Genomic DNA, 13,824 nt, shown 5'->3' on the forward strand with positions numbered 1-13,824 from the left:
TGTGCGAAAGGTGGTTCTACGAGATTGCGGTTGGTTCGTCACGAGTGATAAAACATCGTTGTTAAGAGATGTGCACGGTGGACTTGGTGTTTTGCTCGGCAGCTTGAGAGCGCTTCGTAGCGGCTCGGATTAGGAAGCTTTCGTTTCAGTGTAGAGTGAGAGATCAAGCACAACCCCTTTCACTCGTTCCACCATCATCCTCTTCCCCGCTTCTCTCAGAACACACAAAATGGGCGTCATCACTCACCCCAACATCCGCGATGGATGGTTCCACGAGACCAACTCACAATGGCCCGGTCAGGCCATGAGCCTCGAGGTTCAGCGCATCCTCCACCACGAAAAATCGCTTTTCCAGGACGTTCTGGTCTTCGAATCTACCACGTTTGGCAATGTTCTTGTTCTCGACGGTGTCATTCAGTGCACCGAGCGCGACGAGTTTTCCTACCAGGAGATGATTGCTCACCTTCCCATCGCCTCGCACCCCAACCCCGAGCGCGTTCTTGTCATTGGCGGTGGTGATGGTGGTGTGCTCCGCGAGGTCGTCAAGCACGACTCGGTCAAGGAGGCTGTTCTTTGCGACATTGACGAGGCTGTTCCCCGTGTCTCCAAGCAGTATCTTCCTCACATGGCCGAAGGTCTCACTCACCCCAAGTCCACTGTGATCATTGGCGACGGCTTTGCTTTCCTCCAGGACCCCAAGAACAAGGCCAGCTTCGACGTTATCATCACCGATTCCTCCGACCCTGTCGGTCCCGCAGAGGCGCTTTTCCAGCAGCCGTACTTTGCTCTTCTCAAAGAAGCCCTCAAGCCTGGTGGACACATCTCTACCCAGGCCGAGTGTGTTTGGATTCACCTCAACCTAATCGGCGAGCTTCGACGATCCACTAAGGAGCTCTTCCCTGTCGCCGACTACGCTTTCACCACCATTCCCACCTACCCCTCCGGTCAGATTGGTTTCGTCGTGTGCTCGCTCGACGCCAATCGCAACGTCCGCGAGCCTCTTCGTGAAGTTCCAGACTGCCGATACTACAACTCACAGGTGCACAAGGCCGCTTTCACCGTCCCCGAGTTCGCCCGCAAGGTCATCGAGGATGGTGCACCCGCCCCTGGCCGTGTGATCCCCACCGGTGAAGGCATCGCAAAGACCCAGCGCGCTCCCAAGAAGATTCTTCTGCTTGGCTCCGGCTATGTTGCTGGCCCCTTTGCTCAGTACGTCACCCGCTTCCCCGAGTACAGTCTTACCGTCGCTTCTTCCAAGCTTGAGCACTCGGAGCGCCTCACTCAAGGCCTCCACAACGCATCGGCAGCTGCCGTTGATGTCAACGATGCTGCCGCGCTCTCCGCGCTCGTCAAGGGTCACGACATTGTCATCTCGCTCATCCCCTACATCTACCACGCTGCCGTCATCAAGGCCGCTTGCGAACACAAGGTCAACGTCGTCACCACCTCGTACGTCTCGGACGCCATTCGTGCTCTTGAGCCCGAGATCCAAAAGGCGGGTATCACCGTCATGAACGAGATCGGTCTCGACCCTGGTCTGGACCACCTCTACGCCGTCAAGGCCATCGACGATGTTCACGCCGAAGGTGGTAAGATCAAGTCGTTCCTCTCCTACTGCGGTGGCTTGCCTGCTCCTGAGGCGGCCGACAACCCGCTCGGCTACAAGTTCTCCTGGTCGTCGCGTGGCGTTTTGCTGGCCCTCCGAAACACCGCCAAGTTCTGGCAGGATGGCCAGGAGCTCACCGTCTCTGGTCACGAGCTCATGGCCGCTGCCAAGAGCTTTTACATTAACCCTGCATTCGCCTTTGTCGCTTACCCTAACCGTGACTCGACTCCCTTCAAGCAGTGGTATAACATCCCCGAGGCCGAGACTGTAATCCGCGGTACTCTGCGATACCAAGGCTTCCCCGAATTCATCCTCGCTCTTGTCAAGCTCGGATTCCTCGACGAGGAGTCCAAACCCTTCCTTGCCTACAACACCAAGGCCACGTGGGCTGAGGTCACTGCTAACATGGTCGGCGCCTCGTCCACCTCTGAGACCGATCTGATCGCTGCTGTCAAGGCCAAGGTCTCGTTCAAGTCGGCGCAGGAAGAGGAGACCATTATCCGAGGTCTGCGATGGCTCGACCTGTTCTCCACTACCGCCCCCGTCACGGTACGCGGCACTGCGGCGCAGGAGGCGGCGCAGGTGGCCGGTAACCCGCTCGACTCGCTCTGCGCTACGCTCGAGGACAAGTGCGCCTACGCTCCCGGTGAGCGTGACATGGTCATGCTCCAGCACAAGTTTGAGATCGAGACCGCCAGTGGCGAGCACAAGACGCTCACCTCGACCTTGCTCGATTACGGTATCCCTCATGGCGTCACTTCAATGGCCAAGCTTGTCGGTGTGCCCTGCGCCATTGCCACGCGCTTGATCCTGGAAGGCCACCCCGCCCTCTCCAAGACTGGTATCCTTGCCCCTTACACCAAGGACATCTGCGATCCCATCCGTCTCGAGCTTGAGAAGGAGGGTATCGCTCTCGAGGAGCGATACGTTTAGACGTCGTCTTCCTCTTAAAATACCTTTGTAAACTTCTCTGCATGAGCAACACGAGTGAAATTACTGATTCTCAGCATTGGGGCTTCGTCTGAACACACGCGTGTAATCTGTCTTGTACAACATTGCGAATAGGATGTTGAAGAATCTAAACGTGATCCGGACATGAGATGCAATCGGAGCAGAGTTCGACTCGGTTGCGCGTGCACCTAGTTAAGAATGTTGCCCTGGACATGAAAAATCACAGATCGTTGTAGTTGACCCTTGTACCTTTGGGAATCTTTTGAATACTTAGAGCTCTAAATTGTTGCTCGGTTAAGTCACTGCGCGCCAGTGTTCCAGTGGTTTTGGGCTGAATGAGGTAAACCTTGTCCTTGGAGCCGAACTCGAATAGGCGAGGACTGGTTCCTTGATTGATCATCTTGAGGTCACCTTGCTGGGTGATCTTGACTCTTGCAGGGGCACGACCCAGGCTGCGGATTCGCTCTAAGAGGGAGGAAGAAGACGTGGAGGCACCGGGGCGCACACGGGGAAGCGTTTCAGGACTGACGATCCAGTGGGGGCCCGCTTTGAAGGCTTCGATGGCCGGTCTGACGGTAGCCCCGGCTTCCGGTAAGACTGGTGACAAGGGCGCGGAAGAAACGATGGCGACTAAGAGGATATTGAAGAGCACGATGACACCTGCTCGAGTCGAGTATAGCATTGTGCTGCTTCTTTCTGGAAATCTTTTACGACTTGGAGATGATTGTTGGTTGACGAGCTCAGACGTTGAATCCAGACCAAGGATAGCAACACTTTATACCCCCTGCTGATTCAAGGACGTTACCTTGAAAGACATGGACTAGGCACGAGTCCCACGGCTTCACCGCACGAAACCAAGCTGAGCACGTTCCTTGCTTTCACTTTTTATCGCTTTGTTCCACCGCGCTGTGGACTCACACACTCTTGCCGAAATGTTCTTTTTATTGTAGCAGGACCATCGCCAAGCCGTCGACTGCCGCCTTCATCTAAGTTTGGTTGTCTATCTTTGGTCTTTTCTGAGGCACCGTGGGGTGAAGATGAAGTCGTTAAGCTTCTTGGCATTCGATCTCGCCCATTGTTTTTCCAGCTCGAGAACGAAAAAGCGGTATGAATTCGGCGATAAGAAGCCGATCATATCGGTGGGGCTTGTGCTTGACCAAGGCTGACCAAACGTCTCATGCGTCGGGAGAGCACCGCAGTCGCACCAACAGGAATGGTGGGCGGAACGTATTGCAGTTAAGATCCTCCAAAGGATGGCTGCGAAACCTACTGTACATTAGCAATGTATGTTCCTTGGAGAGGTGGAAAGTAGGCTATGAGACAATAACAAGATAGCTCCCACTCGAGCTGCAACCAATCTTTTTCCCTATGTCATGATCCTGGTCAGTCCAGCCCCGAACGCTTGCATCACTCCCGTGAGACTTAAAAGCATAGCTTACCATGGCAAGGTTCGCACGGAGTCGAGCTTTCACTTGAGAACACATCATCCTGTAGACACTCAGGTCAATGCCGGCACACCTCGTGATCGACGATTTCCGACTCGTTGACGATTCGCACCCACTTCATTTTAAGTTGATGTTGAGTGGAACTGTAGATAGCGCCGCTTCATCTTGCCTCTCGCCAAGACCGCCTTGGCAACCTTCCACCGCCATCGACGTCACGCCAATACAGAGTGGGTCAACTTCAGAACGATTCTAGGAACGAGCCTCATGTCATCTCGTATAGTCTTCGCTGGCTTTTCTTCACATCGAGAAGGGCGTGCTGCGGTCTTCCCATCGGTCATGACGAACCAACGCCTAGCGACTTTAATTATGTGTCAAGCGGTATAAATTCGTGAATGCCTGTAGCGACGTGTTAAGTTTAACCTAACATTTGCGTGGGGAGACTGTGGACGGTATAAAACGTGAAGGTATTCGTGATTCGTGATTCGTATTCGAAGGCTTCTAACATTCACGATTGGTGATTCGTGATTAATTTAGGCAGGCTGAAAGTCGGGGAGTCTTACGCAAATTACTGAGGCAAAACTTCTGAGGGATTCGTGATTTGTACTGCTACACTGCGTGCTGCTGTAACACAAACCGCGGCTGCCAACTGTTCGTAGGGTTTTCAGAACGGTTCACGATTTGTGTATTGTAAAAATCAGTGCCTGCTGTCTCGGCTATCTGAAATTTTGTGCTTCTTCTGGTGCTCAATACAGAATAACTCAAGGAAAGGAGAAGCATGTGGTCCCGTGTTCAAACCGAAAGCACGCCAAACTAAAACCTACATGGTGCATGGGAACATTCACGATTGGAGCTTGCGTGTCCCAATTCAAACCACCTGATCTTGCACACATCTTGCAGTCACGAGTGTGACTTGGTTAAACTCATGGCCGGGGGGAGTGACTTAGTGGCAAGCGTGCATTCGAGGATTTTGCCCTTTGCCCAAGCCGCGCCGTTCGATGACGGAGTCCGGATGTACATCGGCGGCTAGCCAAGTTGCCTCTTATTTTGCAACGCTATGTCGTTGTTTGTCTGTTCCCCTAAACGGGTGCACAAGGACGAGAGACGCATGCATTGAGACACAATAAACCCATCCAAGTCAAAAGGGATAAAGCCGCCTCCTTGTACAAATGTTTGCCCCATGTTTCAAAGCGGAAGTAGGTGCTCTGCTGCCTCGATGAGGACGAGAGACGATAAACGCAGAAACGCAGAAATACAGAAACGCTCTCTGAGCGAAATACGCTGACAAAGCACCACCAGTGCCTAGCCGGCACTTTCGCCTCGCGGAAGCGGGCGCGCCGGTGCCGAGCTGCTGGACAACCAGAATCGGCAGATGGCAACAACGGCTAGTGCGACGGATATACACTCTGCCGGTGTCTGTGAGAGAGCTAGCGCTGCCCAAGATTCACCGCACGCAAAGTGACAGACGGGAATGGAATGCAAGGAAGCCACGCTGCTAGCTCGCTTCCAATTCGACCTGAAACTAGCTCGCCTCTCCCCCACGCTGTTGATTCGGTGATTGCCGCCATTCAGCTTGCCCCAGATTCGCCTTCTCGAGAAACTGCGCTAAGTTGTTGGTTGCAGCCTTAGAAAGCTTCTCGCGTACGACTACCCCTGACTCGCCTCCACGACCGAATCTGGCGGGGCCATAAGAAATTCGAAGCGATAGATCACTGGCTCGGAAGAGGGTGATGACCAAAGCAAAGGGAATTCATGGCAAGTTACCGGACACCTCGGCGATCAAAGGTCGAACAACATCCCGGATCCGAGCGCGCGTATGAACGAATGCGAGCCGTCTCGCAATACCGTATCTGAACCTGATTCGGCCGCTATTCGTCGATACTTGCCCCACCCCGAAAGTAATTAACTTGGTTCTAATCAACGCCAGTAAGCCACCAATGTGGGATACGTGATCATCACGACTGCGACTCACGCGGAAAGGGTAGTGACGTCATGAGACGAGAACTGCGACACTCTCCTGTTGTACAACCTGATGCCATCGAGCAAAAGCAGAAGCAAAACCAAGACTTGAGTGGAGCTTGTCATACTCATGAAAGCGAATAGGTTATCGATGCACTCCAAGACAACGAACGAAGCGAACCTTGCGTCCGGCGCAAGCAGGAGGAGATTCTTCAAGATGATGGCGATTAACAATCACGAATGGCCAGGATCAGCTATTTCACTCTCTTTGCAATCTCGCCAACGGCTCGTAGCGTAGCGATGTAGCAGCAGACATCGCCGAGACAGCACAGGGTCCTCGCCTTTTGGCTCCGATAAAGCTGCCGAATTGTGTCTGTTGAGCCAGGAGCGATCTGCCCCGTTTTTCGCCTCAGTGCGACTCACAATTGACCTTGTGGTGCAACAGAAGCGTAAACTTCGGAAAATGACTGCGTCGGTGCGCTAGCCGTGAGAGAACTACCCATCTGTTAATGTGGCATACGTTTGGCTTGCGACGTTCAGGCAGCACGCAGGACTGGCCATCGTCGATCATGCAGCCTTTCCGTTTGCATCCAGATTGCAGCTTCGCGAGGCAAACTTAGACCAAGGTTTGAAGAGGTTGGTGTGCGGTGCGTGTTATTCAAGATACCCAAAATAGGAATCGTGAACTATCTGTGTGGCACATCTCAACTGCAACGCTCACGGCTCACAACCACAGTTTGCCCAATAAAAAGAATGTACACGCAGCACAGGCCATACAGAACGGCGTTTGAAATTCAAATCACGAATCCAATCGCCATCTGATTTATTATCATTATTATATTTTGTTTTGTCGAAACTGCACACGCAGTCGTGAGTGGGGCTTTCTATGAAGCAAGCTTGTGTGGCCTTGGTTGGTGCTTCTCTCTCGCCGAGCTGTGCTTCTAACGTTGAAAAGAAATTGATGACCCAGAACTATTTGTCCAAGATTGCGGATTGCAGCATTGTAGCCCGAGTGACTCAAAGCTCCTCTTTCAACTGCTTGAGCGTTTTGCCCTCCCTGCACGCCGTGTTCCCTGCTCCAGCACGACGCGCACAGAAGCTGTGCACATTCCCATGAGCACAGACGGCTCAAGTCCACCACATTTCAACCATCCACGACGAACAGCACATGAGACCTGACTAACATCGGAGCCAAATGGAATCAGCGCTCCAAAATTCTATTAAAAAAACCCTAAAGACAGGCTGACTGGCTGTCAAAGCAAAGCCCAGCCAAGCCAAGCCAAGAAACAGAAAAAGCGCGATGACTCTTGTCACGAAAGAGCGATACGGAGATGGAATCTGCTTGGGCGCTGGCGATGATTGCGAAGCAGAACATCATTGTCGGGGCATAAAGGTTTTGAGGCGTCGTCAACTGTGGGCGGCGGTGCGTTCGGCTTCTTGCGACACTGTGGTGGGAGGGCCGAACCAACAGTTTGGATTTCTTTGTGGTTGTCCCGCCATCCGCATCAATGAGCCATGTGTAGTTTGAAAGCTCAAGCTCAATCAGTTAGCGAAAATGTTCATTATTGGCGCAAAACCGGGGTCACCTCCGCTGTGGCAGCTGGAAATTCCAATATCAAACCATGTAATTATTTATTACGCATCACGAATGAACCGGACAGGAAACCAAGAGAGCATCATCAAAGGCGTCGGAGGTCGAAAAATGAAGGGAGACGCCCCGTCTGCAGATTTGGCTAAGCGAGGCAGCAAAAAACAGATCCCATCGATTTGGCGAAACCGTGTCACGCACGAGCAATCCTCCCTCAGCTGTGATAATCACAGGCTCGACCTTAATCACGATTGATTCTCATATGTTTCGGGGTGACCTGGCCATTCAACGAGGGGGAATGTGCAGACACAGACAGACTCACGCATACTGCACCTCTTCGAGCACACTAGCAGCCAATCTATGCAACCGACCTGCAAATACCTGCAAGGTCAAACGGCGACCCGGCCCTAGTTCTTTCATTTATGCTACCATTCATTCTTTCTGGATGTTGTGTGGGCTAAAGGACGCATAAGGTAGAGCGAGAAGTAGCTGAACGGATGGGTTCCGACAATCGACACAGTTGAGCTTCAAAATGTCAGCCTGGTCGGAATGCAGACTCCATCGATATAGAAGATTCAACGAGAGGATCGGATGGCTGCTTTGCTGTGATAGCTCCAGATAACTACAAAAATGTCCTTCTGTGGAGATCTGGAGCGTGGAACGGCAATTGATTGTGTCTGTGTTGGCGTGTGGATTCACGATTTGAAAACAACCAAGTGAATTCAAGTCGAATAGTGATCAAGTTGAATTTCTTCGAACTGCCCAGCGTCAAGAATGTCTTGGACAGTTCAGCAAGGTGGACCACAGCGTTGTGGCCACACTGGCAGTATCCAAGCCATCCACGTTAGTGGTGCATGCCTTGCTGCGTCGGAATTCCAATTTTCTTGTCCATTTTTGTACTGTGCGCGTTGGTAACTAGTTGCTGGTGCTGGTGCTGGTGCTGCTGGTCACCTGTGTACTCTGCAGACTCGATTTGAAAGGATAGCACACAATCATCATCATCATCATCAGCTGCTGCAGGCGTTTGTGTGCGATTTCCGTTGGCTTTGCCTTTTCTTCTCCCTTGGTCTCAAGGATTTGCGCGTGGTCTGCGTTTTGTCTCCAACTGCCTGCCCCGCTTGCTCAATCAGGATGGGCCTTCTGCCGCTCTGATGCTACTGCTACTGCTAATGGTATTGCTACTGCTGCTTCTCTCCATCCGCTGCATCTTTCGGCGCTGAAACCAGAAAAGTAAGAGCCGATTCAGTTCGAGTGCAAAAGCAACTCACGACTTGCTGGCTGCTGCGTGCTGGTTATCACTCTTTGTTAACTCAGCGCTGCTAATGTGTGGCCGATATGCGATCTGCCCTCGCTACGAGCTGTCATGGCTGGCGTAATCGTATTTCCTGCGTCCTGTCTGTCCGGCCTCTTGTTTGCGCTGCCCTGCTTGGCGATGCAACGACTAGTGCTTTCAAGATCTCATCCTTACTAGCATAGCGTCAAGTCTGTCTGAGCCCTTTTTGCACGTCACCGTTGCGTTGGCTTGCCCTTGCCACCTTTCTCACCTTTCTCACTCAGCGACCTGAGGCTTTGGCTTAGCTGTCCCGTCGCACATTTTCCCTTCGCCTGACCTCGCCTCTGCATCGCACCTGACCTCTCCTCTCCTCGCCACGCTCCGCCTCGACCACGCTATCCTCCTACGGTCTTTTGCTTCCCCTTCATCCAGGATCCTCCATCTTCATCCTCCCCTTCCGTCCCTTGCCTTATCACCTTTCGTGTACGTTGAAACTCGACTGCTCCCTTACCACTTCTACATCCCCAGCCCCCGTTTGCTTGGACACCTTCCACTTCATCGTCCTACCACGAGGAGCATCTTTTGGCCATCAGGATAATACGCACTCTAATTCCCGCCATTCCCGCCAGTCCCTCCCACTTGCTTCTCGCCGGCTTGCAGAGTCCTGCCGCCAACTACGTCGAACGAACGCTACCGTCCGCTTCAATCTGAGCAGCGCGCTCATTCCCCAGCATCGGCGTACCTGTTGTCCGTATATAGTGACGCGAACCGCTTCTTCACGTCCCCACGTGGTTGTGACGGCAAAAGGCTACGATCAGACTCTTTCACGTCGGAATCGACGGTATCACCCTCCCAATGAGCACAAAGTAAGTTTCGACGCATACAAGGGTGTGCCCGCCTTGGTCGCCTCAAGGCTTCACAACACCCATCGTTTTTCTGTACCGCTGCTTGGACTCTCTCGTGAAGAGCCTTGATATCGAATCTTTCGGTCTGACAAGAATCTTTCGTATTCCTTTGCTTTGCAATCTCCCTTCTCTTCCCGTAGCACATACATGGAGCAGACCGGCTATGCAGCGCACTACGGTGCCTTGCCCGACCGATCGACACAGATGTTTGCAGCAGAGTCCCACGAACCGCGTGCGCCGCGTCCATTTGAAGCGACACATAGTGCCTCCAATGATCCTTACGGCTCTTCAGTAGCAGTTCAAGCTCATCCGCAAGCAGCTGTCATGACAGAAGGTCAGTCACCCATGTCAAGTGAGTAAATACTCTTTGCGCCCCGCAGCCCAGTGTCCCTCCTTCTGATCGTCTTAAGAACAGCTCGACTGACTCACCAGTGAGGATGCAACTTTCCTTCTACCACTCGAAGCAGGTTACCGCGGAAGCTTCTCGCATGCCTCTAACATGGGTTTGCCGCATCATCGTCAGGACTCGATTTCTTCCATCTCATCACCACACGATGTCACAGGCGGATGGGCGCCCTCCTCTCCAGGCTTGACCGCAAGCCGACACGCATCCATCTACTCACTCAACGGCCAATTTGATCAAGTTGGCCTGGGTAGCAGCATCGACAGCAATTCTACCGCCAGCCATTTCTACGATCAGTCGCCCCCTCTGCATGCTCAGGTCCGTTACGCTCAGGGTCAAGCTGCAGACGCTCGCCGTTTCTCGCTCGACGAACGCGCCATCCGCACTCAGCCTCAACTTGGCAAGTCAGGCATAGTTTCTGCCGACTACCACGTTCCCGGCTCTTCGGGTCGTCACTGGCCCTGGGGTACTAACAATAACTCTGCCAGCATTCACGGCCGTCACGCTTCCGTGTCGGCAGCACCACCACAGAGCTACGACCACAGCCGCATGACCTATGGCGCCAACTCGAGTATGCAGCCCGGTTACGGCTACGACGCCAATACAATGTCTGCCATGTCGCCTCGCTACCGATCCATGAGTAGCTCAGCTGCCAGCGGTCGCGCCTACGGCAACGCGTACGGCGCTCCTGGTACCACAGCACACGCGGTTGCCGCCATGGGTTACGGCATGGCGCCTCATTTGGGCCCTGGCATGATGCTCGAAGGCGACCTTGCTGGCGGTCCCGGTCCCGCTCGCAGAGCCAAGTTCAAGCGTAGCCGAACCGGCTGCCTCGTCTGTCGAAAGAGGAAAGTCAAGTGCAGTCAGGACGGCACTCCCTGCAAACAGTGTCGAATCGGCAAGCGTGATTGCCATTACGACGAAAACCCGCAAAAGAAGAAGTCTTCAAAGAAGGAACGCTCAGGTGACTCAATTGATGCTGGCAGCTCGGAAAAGGGCTCCAACGGTATCGCCCCCGCCCTTGCTCAGATGGGGCCTGAGCAACAGCCTAACGGTCACATGAATTCGACGGATTCCTACTATGCTACTATGGGCGCCCTGGACCACCGCACCGACTCGAGCGCCGGCAGCGCTGGCGGTGTTACCTTCTCCATGCCCTTTTCCAACCAGCCTACGCCTGTCACGGCTCACTCGTCGACAACTGACAGCACCTGGTCCAACCCATCTCCTTTTGCTCCTGGTCCTCACGGCGAGACTCATCCCGAGACGCACCAGGTCGCCACTCACTCGGACGGTTACGGCTGGCCCTCCAAGCAGGAACACGATCCTACTCCGGCGGCTTCTTACACTGATGCCTCCGTTGATCGTAACGCCGGTTACTGGAGTCAGCACCCCACTGCCTACCCAACTCGTACCGCTAAGCTCGAGGTCTCTGAATTGTGACAGCGTCCTCTGTTTTAAATACGTTCTTGTAGACGCACTGGAACGTTTACGCCTGGTTGCAAGAGATGCTTGCTGCACATCTTCTCTTCGCCTCTGTTCAACCTCTTTCTCTCTCAATAATCATCTGCATGGAGCACCTTCTCCGATGAACGAGCACAACCTAACTCTAATCTTGCTCCGTACAGCGTCAGAGACGCGACTTCGGTTTGCCTTTCCTGGACTTGCCTTGCTCCCCTTTTCTTTTGTATTGCCTCATACTTTCGGCCACGTCTCGACTCGCTATGTAGATCTTGTAATAATGCATTCTCTCCGCTTTCTCTTGCTGCAGCCAGAACCCCGGACCAGATTTCACTGAGTAAGATGTACGGGCTTTTGGCTGAACAAGAAAAGAGTATACCTTGGAATCCAGTATAAATTTTCTTGCATCGCTCGAAGTGCAACGATTTGTGTAAGGTGTTGCATGGTGTATGTGAACATACAGCCAAGGCAGGGAAGCAACTGATCGATAACCTCGTGGCAAGAAATATCGTCTGCACGTGGCGTTATGGACGCCGTTGAGGGATCGACTTAGCGAGGGGCGATATGCGGAACGGGATGGGTCAAAATCGCTAAATACAGCTCGCTTCATGTTGATGTTCCTCGGCTCTTTAGCTACTTTTCTCGGGTTGTCCTGAAAAGGCATACCGGTATTCGATGAAGCATACGAGCGCCACAGATGGCCGGTCTTCTACTGAGGTAGTTGTACACGGCCGTAGGCAAAATGTTTAAAACGATGACTTGAACAGGGTATATTACACGCTCTCGCTTTCGCAGCCCTGATATCACCCCCTTGTCGATTTGTGAAAGCCCACGAGCCTCCATCTCCGACTATCCTTGGGATGTGGTACAATGATGTTGGCCCGAATGAAAAACTCGATCATCGCATCATCCACTTCACCCCCCGTCCTCCTCATGGCCAACTTGGTGGAGCTGACCCAGGGATCCAGCGGTTTGTCCCATGCCTGATTCATAAACTCGTCGAGATAGTGTCGAAGTGTCACAACCTTTCGACTGTCGGGACCGAAGAGCGAGGTGCCCATATCGATGAGTTGGGCGAGCAACTCTTTGAATCGCTGTTCCTCGCGTTTAAATTTCCGATTGAGCTCCCTGAACCACCCAAAACAAACCAGTCAGTCCTCTTTGCCACCAGCAGACATTTGGGAGAATGTGTAAGACGAATAAAGGAGGAAGCAAGAACGCACCGAATAGCTGATTCGCTCGTCAGATCTTGCTGACTCTTTCGCTGTAATTTCACAAAACGTTTGGACAGGCCAGCCGAGACCACGTCGAGGTCGGATCGCAATTGGGTTTCGCGCGCTAGCGCATCACGTTCCGAAGACAGATCAGCGCGAAGCATCGCGAGAGCGGAGGTGTATTGAAGGTTGAGGTCGTACAGCTCGGCTCGTGTACGGATATCGAGTACTGTAGCTGAATCGAGTGCTGGCAAATGCTGTTTCTCTGTTATCGCCATCGACATGAGGCAAAACAAAGAGGCGTCGGTATGTCAAAAACCGCTGATCGGAGAAAGGCTGTTCTCGTCAAACCAATAACGTACCTTGTTCCAGCGCACGAATCGCAAACTCAAGCTGCTGCCATTCGAGTTCCAATCGCTTCCTGTCATCCGTTCCTACCTCATCAGCTTGACTCTTCTTGATGCTGGCTAACGCTTGGAGCCTATCGTCGATCGTTCTGGCCAGAGCATCATTTTTCGCCTTTTCGTCCTCGTACACCGCAAACAGCTCTTCTGCCTCGACCTCTGCTTCCGCTGTCACCTTTTGTGATGATGAAGATGCTTCTGCTGCTGCTTCGGATGTATTGGCGTTGAGTGGAGAACGAGTTTTGGCACGCGACGCGGCTTCTTGCAGTGCTGCTTGGCGAAGAAGCCCCGCCAGATCGTGGTATGCTGTGCCTTCCATTTTGTTCCAGCTCGTGCGTGCACGCAAGTTCCGATATCAGCGAGCGCTTGGGTTCAGACCACGGATTCTCCAGGTAGAACCTCGCGATATGGTGTGGTAGGAGCGAAACGAAGTGCAAGACCTCGAGCAAGTGTCCCAGCTGCACGTGTTGTTCTTTTACCCATCAACGCGACCTGCGTCAGGCGCGTCTCGAAAAGGCCGCGCCGACTTCCGCGTTTCTTCCTTCCCTTCCGGAGGTGCCGCGGTGAAGCCTCTTTTTCAGAGTCGTGAGTGTGGAGGTCGCAGCTGCAATCACGAAT

General features: G+C 53.1%; 4 protein-coding genes across 4 annotated transcripts; 2 read left to right on the forward strand and 2 right to left on the reverse strand.

Moving 5' to 3' along the window:
* Positions 1-229: 229 nt before the first annotated feature.
* Positions 230-2,539, forward strand: UMAG_05818 (putative chimeric spermidine synthase/saccharopine reductase; the record flags this gene model as incomplete). Its single annotated transcript, XM_011393884.1, has 1 exon — positions 230-2,539. One exon carries the CDS (start codon positions 230-232, stop codon positions 2,537-2,539), a length of 2,310 nt encoding a protein of 769 aa, XP_011392186.1.
* A 238-nt stretch (positions 2,540-2,777) lies between these two features.
* UMAG_05819 (uncharacterized protein) lies at positions 2,778-3,239 on the reverse strand (the record flags this gene model as incomplete). Its single annotated transcript, XM_011393885.1, has 1 exon — positions 2,778-3,239. The coding sequence occupies one exon, from the start codon at positions 3,237-3,239 to the stop codon at positions 2,778-2,780; it is 462 nt and encodes a 153-aa protein (XP_011392187.1).
* A 6,435-nt stretch (positions 3,240-9,674) lies between these two features.
* On the forward strand, positions 9,675-11,570 carry UMAG_05820 (uncharacterized protein; the record flags this gene model as incomplete). The annotated part of the gene is made up of 3 exons (XM_011393886.1): positions 9,675-9,685; positions 9,865-10,076; positions 10,192-11,570. The coding sequence occupies 3 exons, from the start codon at positions 9,675-9,677 to the stop codon at positions 11,568-11,570; spliced, it is 1,602 nt and encodes a 533-aa protein (XP_011392188.1).
* Positions 11,571-12,391: 821 nt separating this feature from the next.
* On the reverse strand, positions 12,392-13,525 carry UMAG_05821 (uncharacterized protein; the record flags this gene model as incomplete). The annotated part of the gene is made up of 3 exons (XM_011393887.1): positions 12,392-12,716; positions 12,812-13,067; positions 13,165-13,525. 3 exons carry the CDS (start codon positions 13,523-13,525, stop codon positions 12,392-12,394), a joined length of 942 nt encoding a protein of 313 aa, XP_011392189.1.
* Positions 13,526-13,824: the final 299 nt, after the last annotated feature.

This window comes from Mycosarcoma maydis, chromosome 20 (genome assembly GCF_000328475.2).
Source record: "Mycosarcoma maydis chromosome 20, whole genome shotgun sequence".
Classification (NCBI taxonomy): Eukaryota; Fungi; Basidiomycota; class Ustilaginomycetes; order Ustilaginales; genus Mycosarcoma; species Mycosarcoma maydis.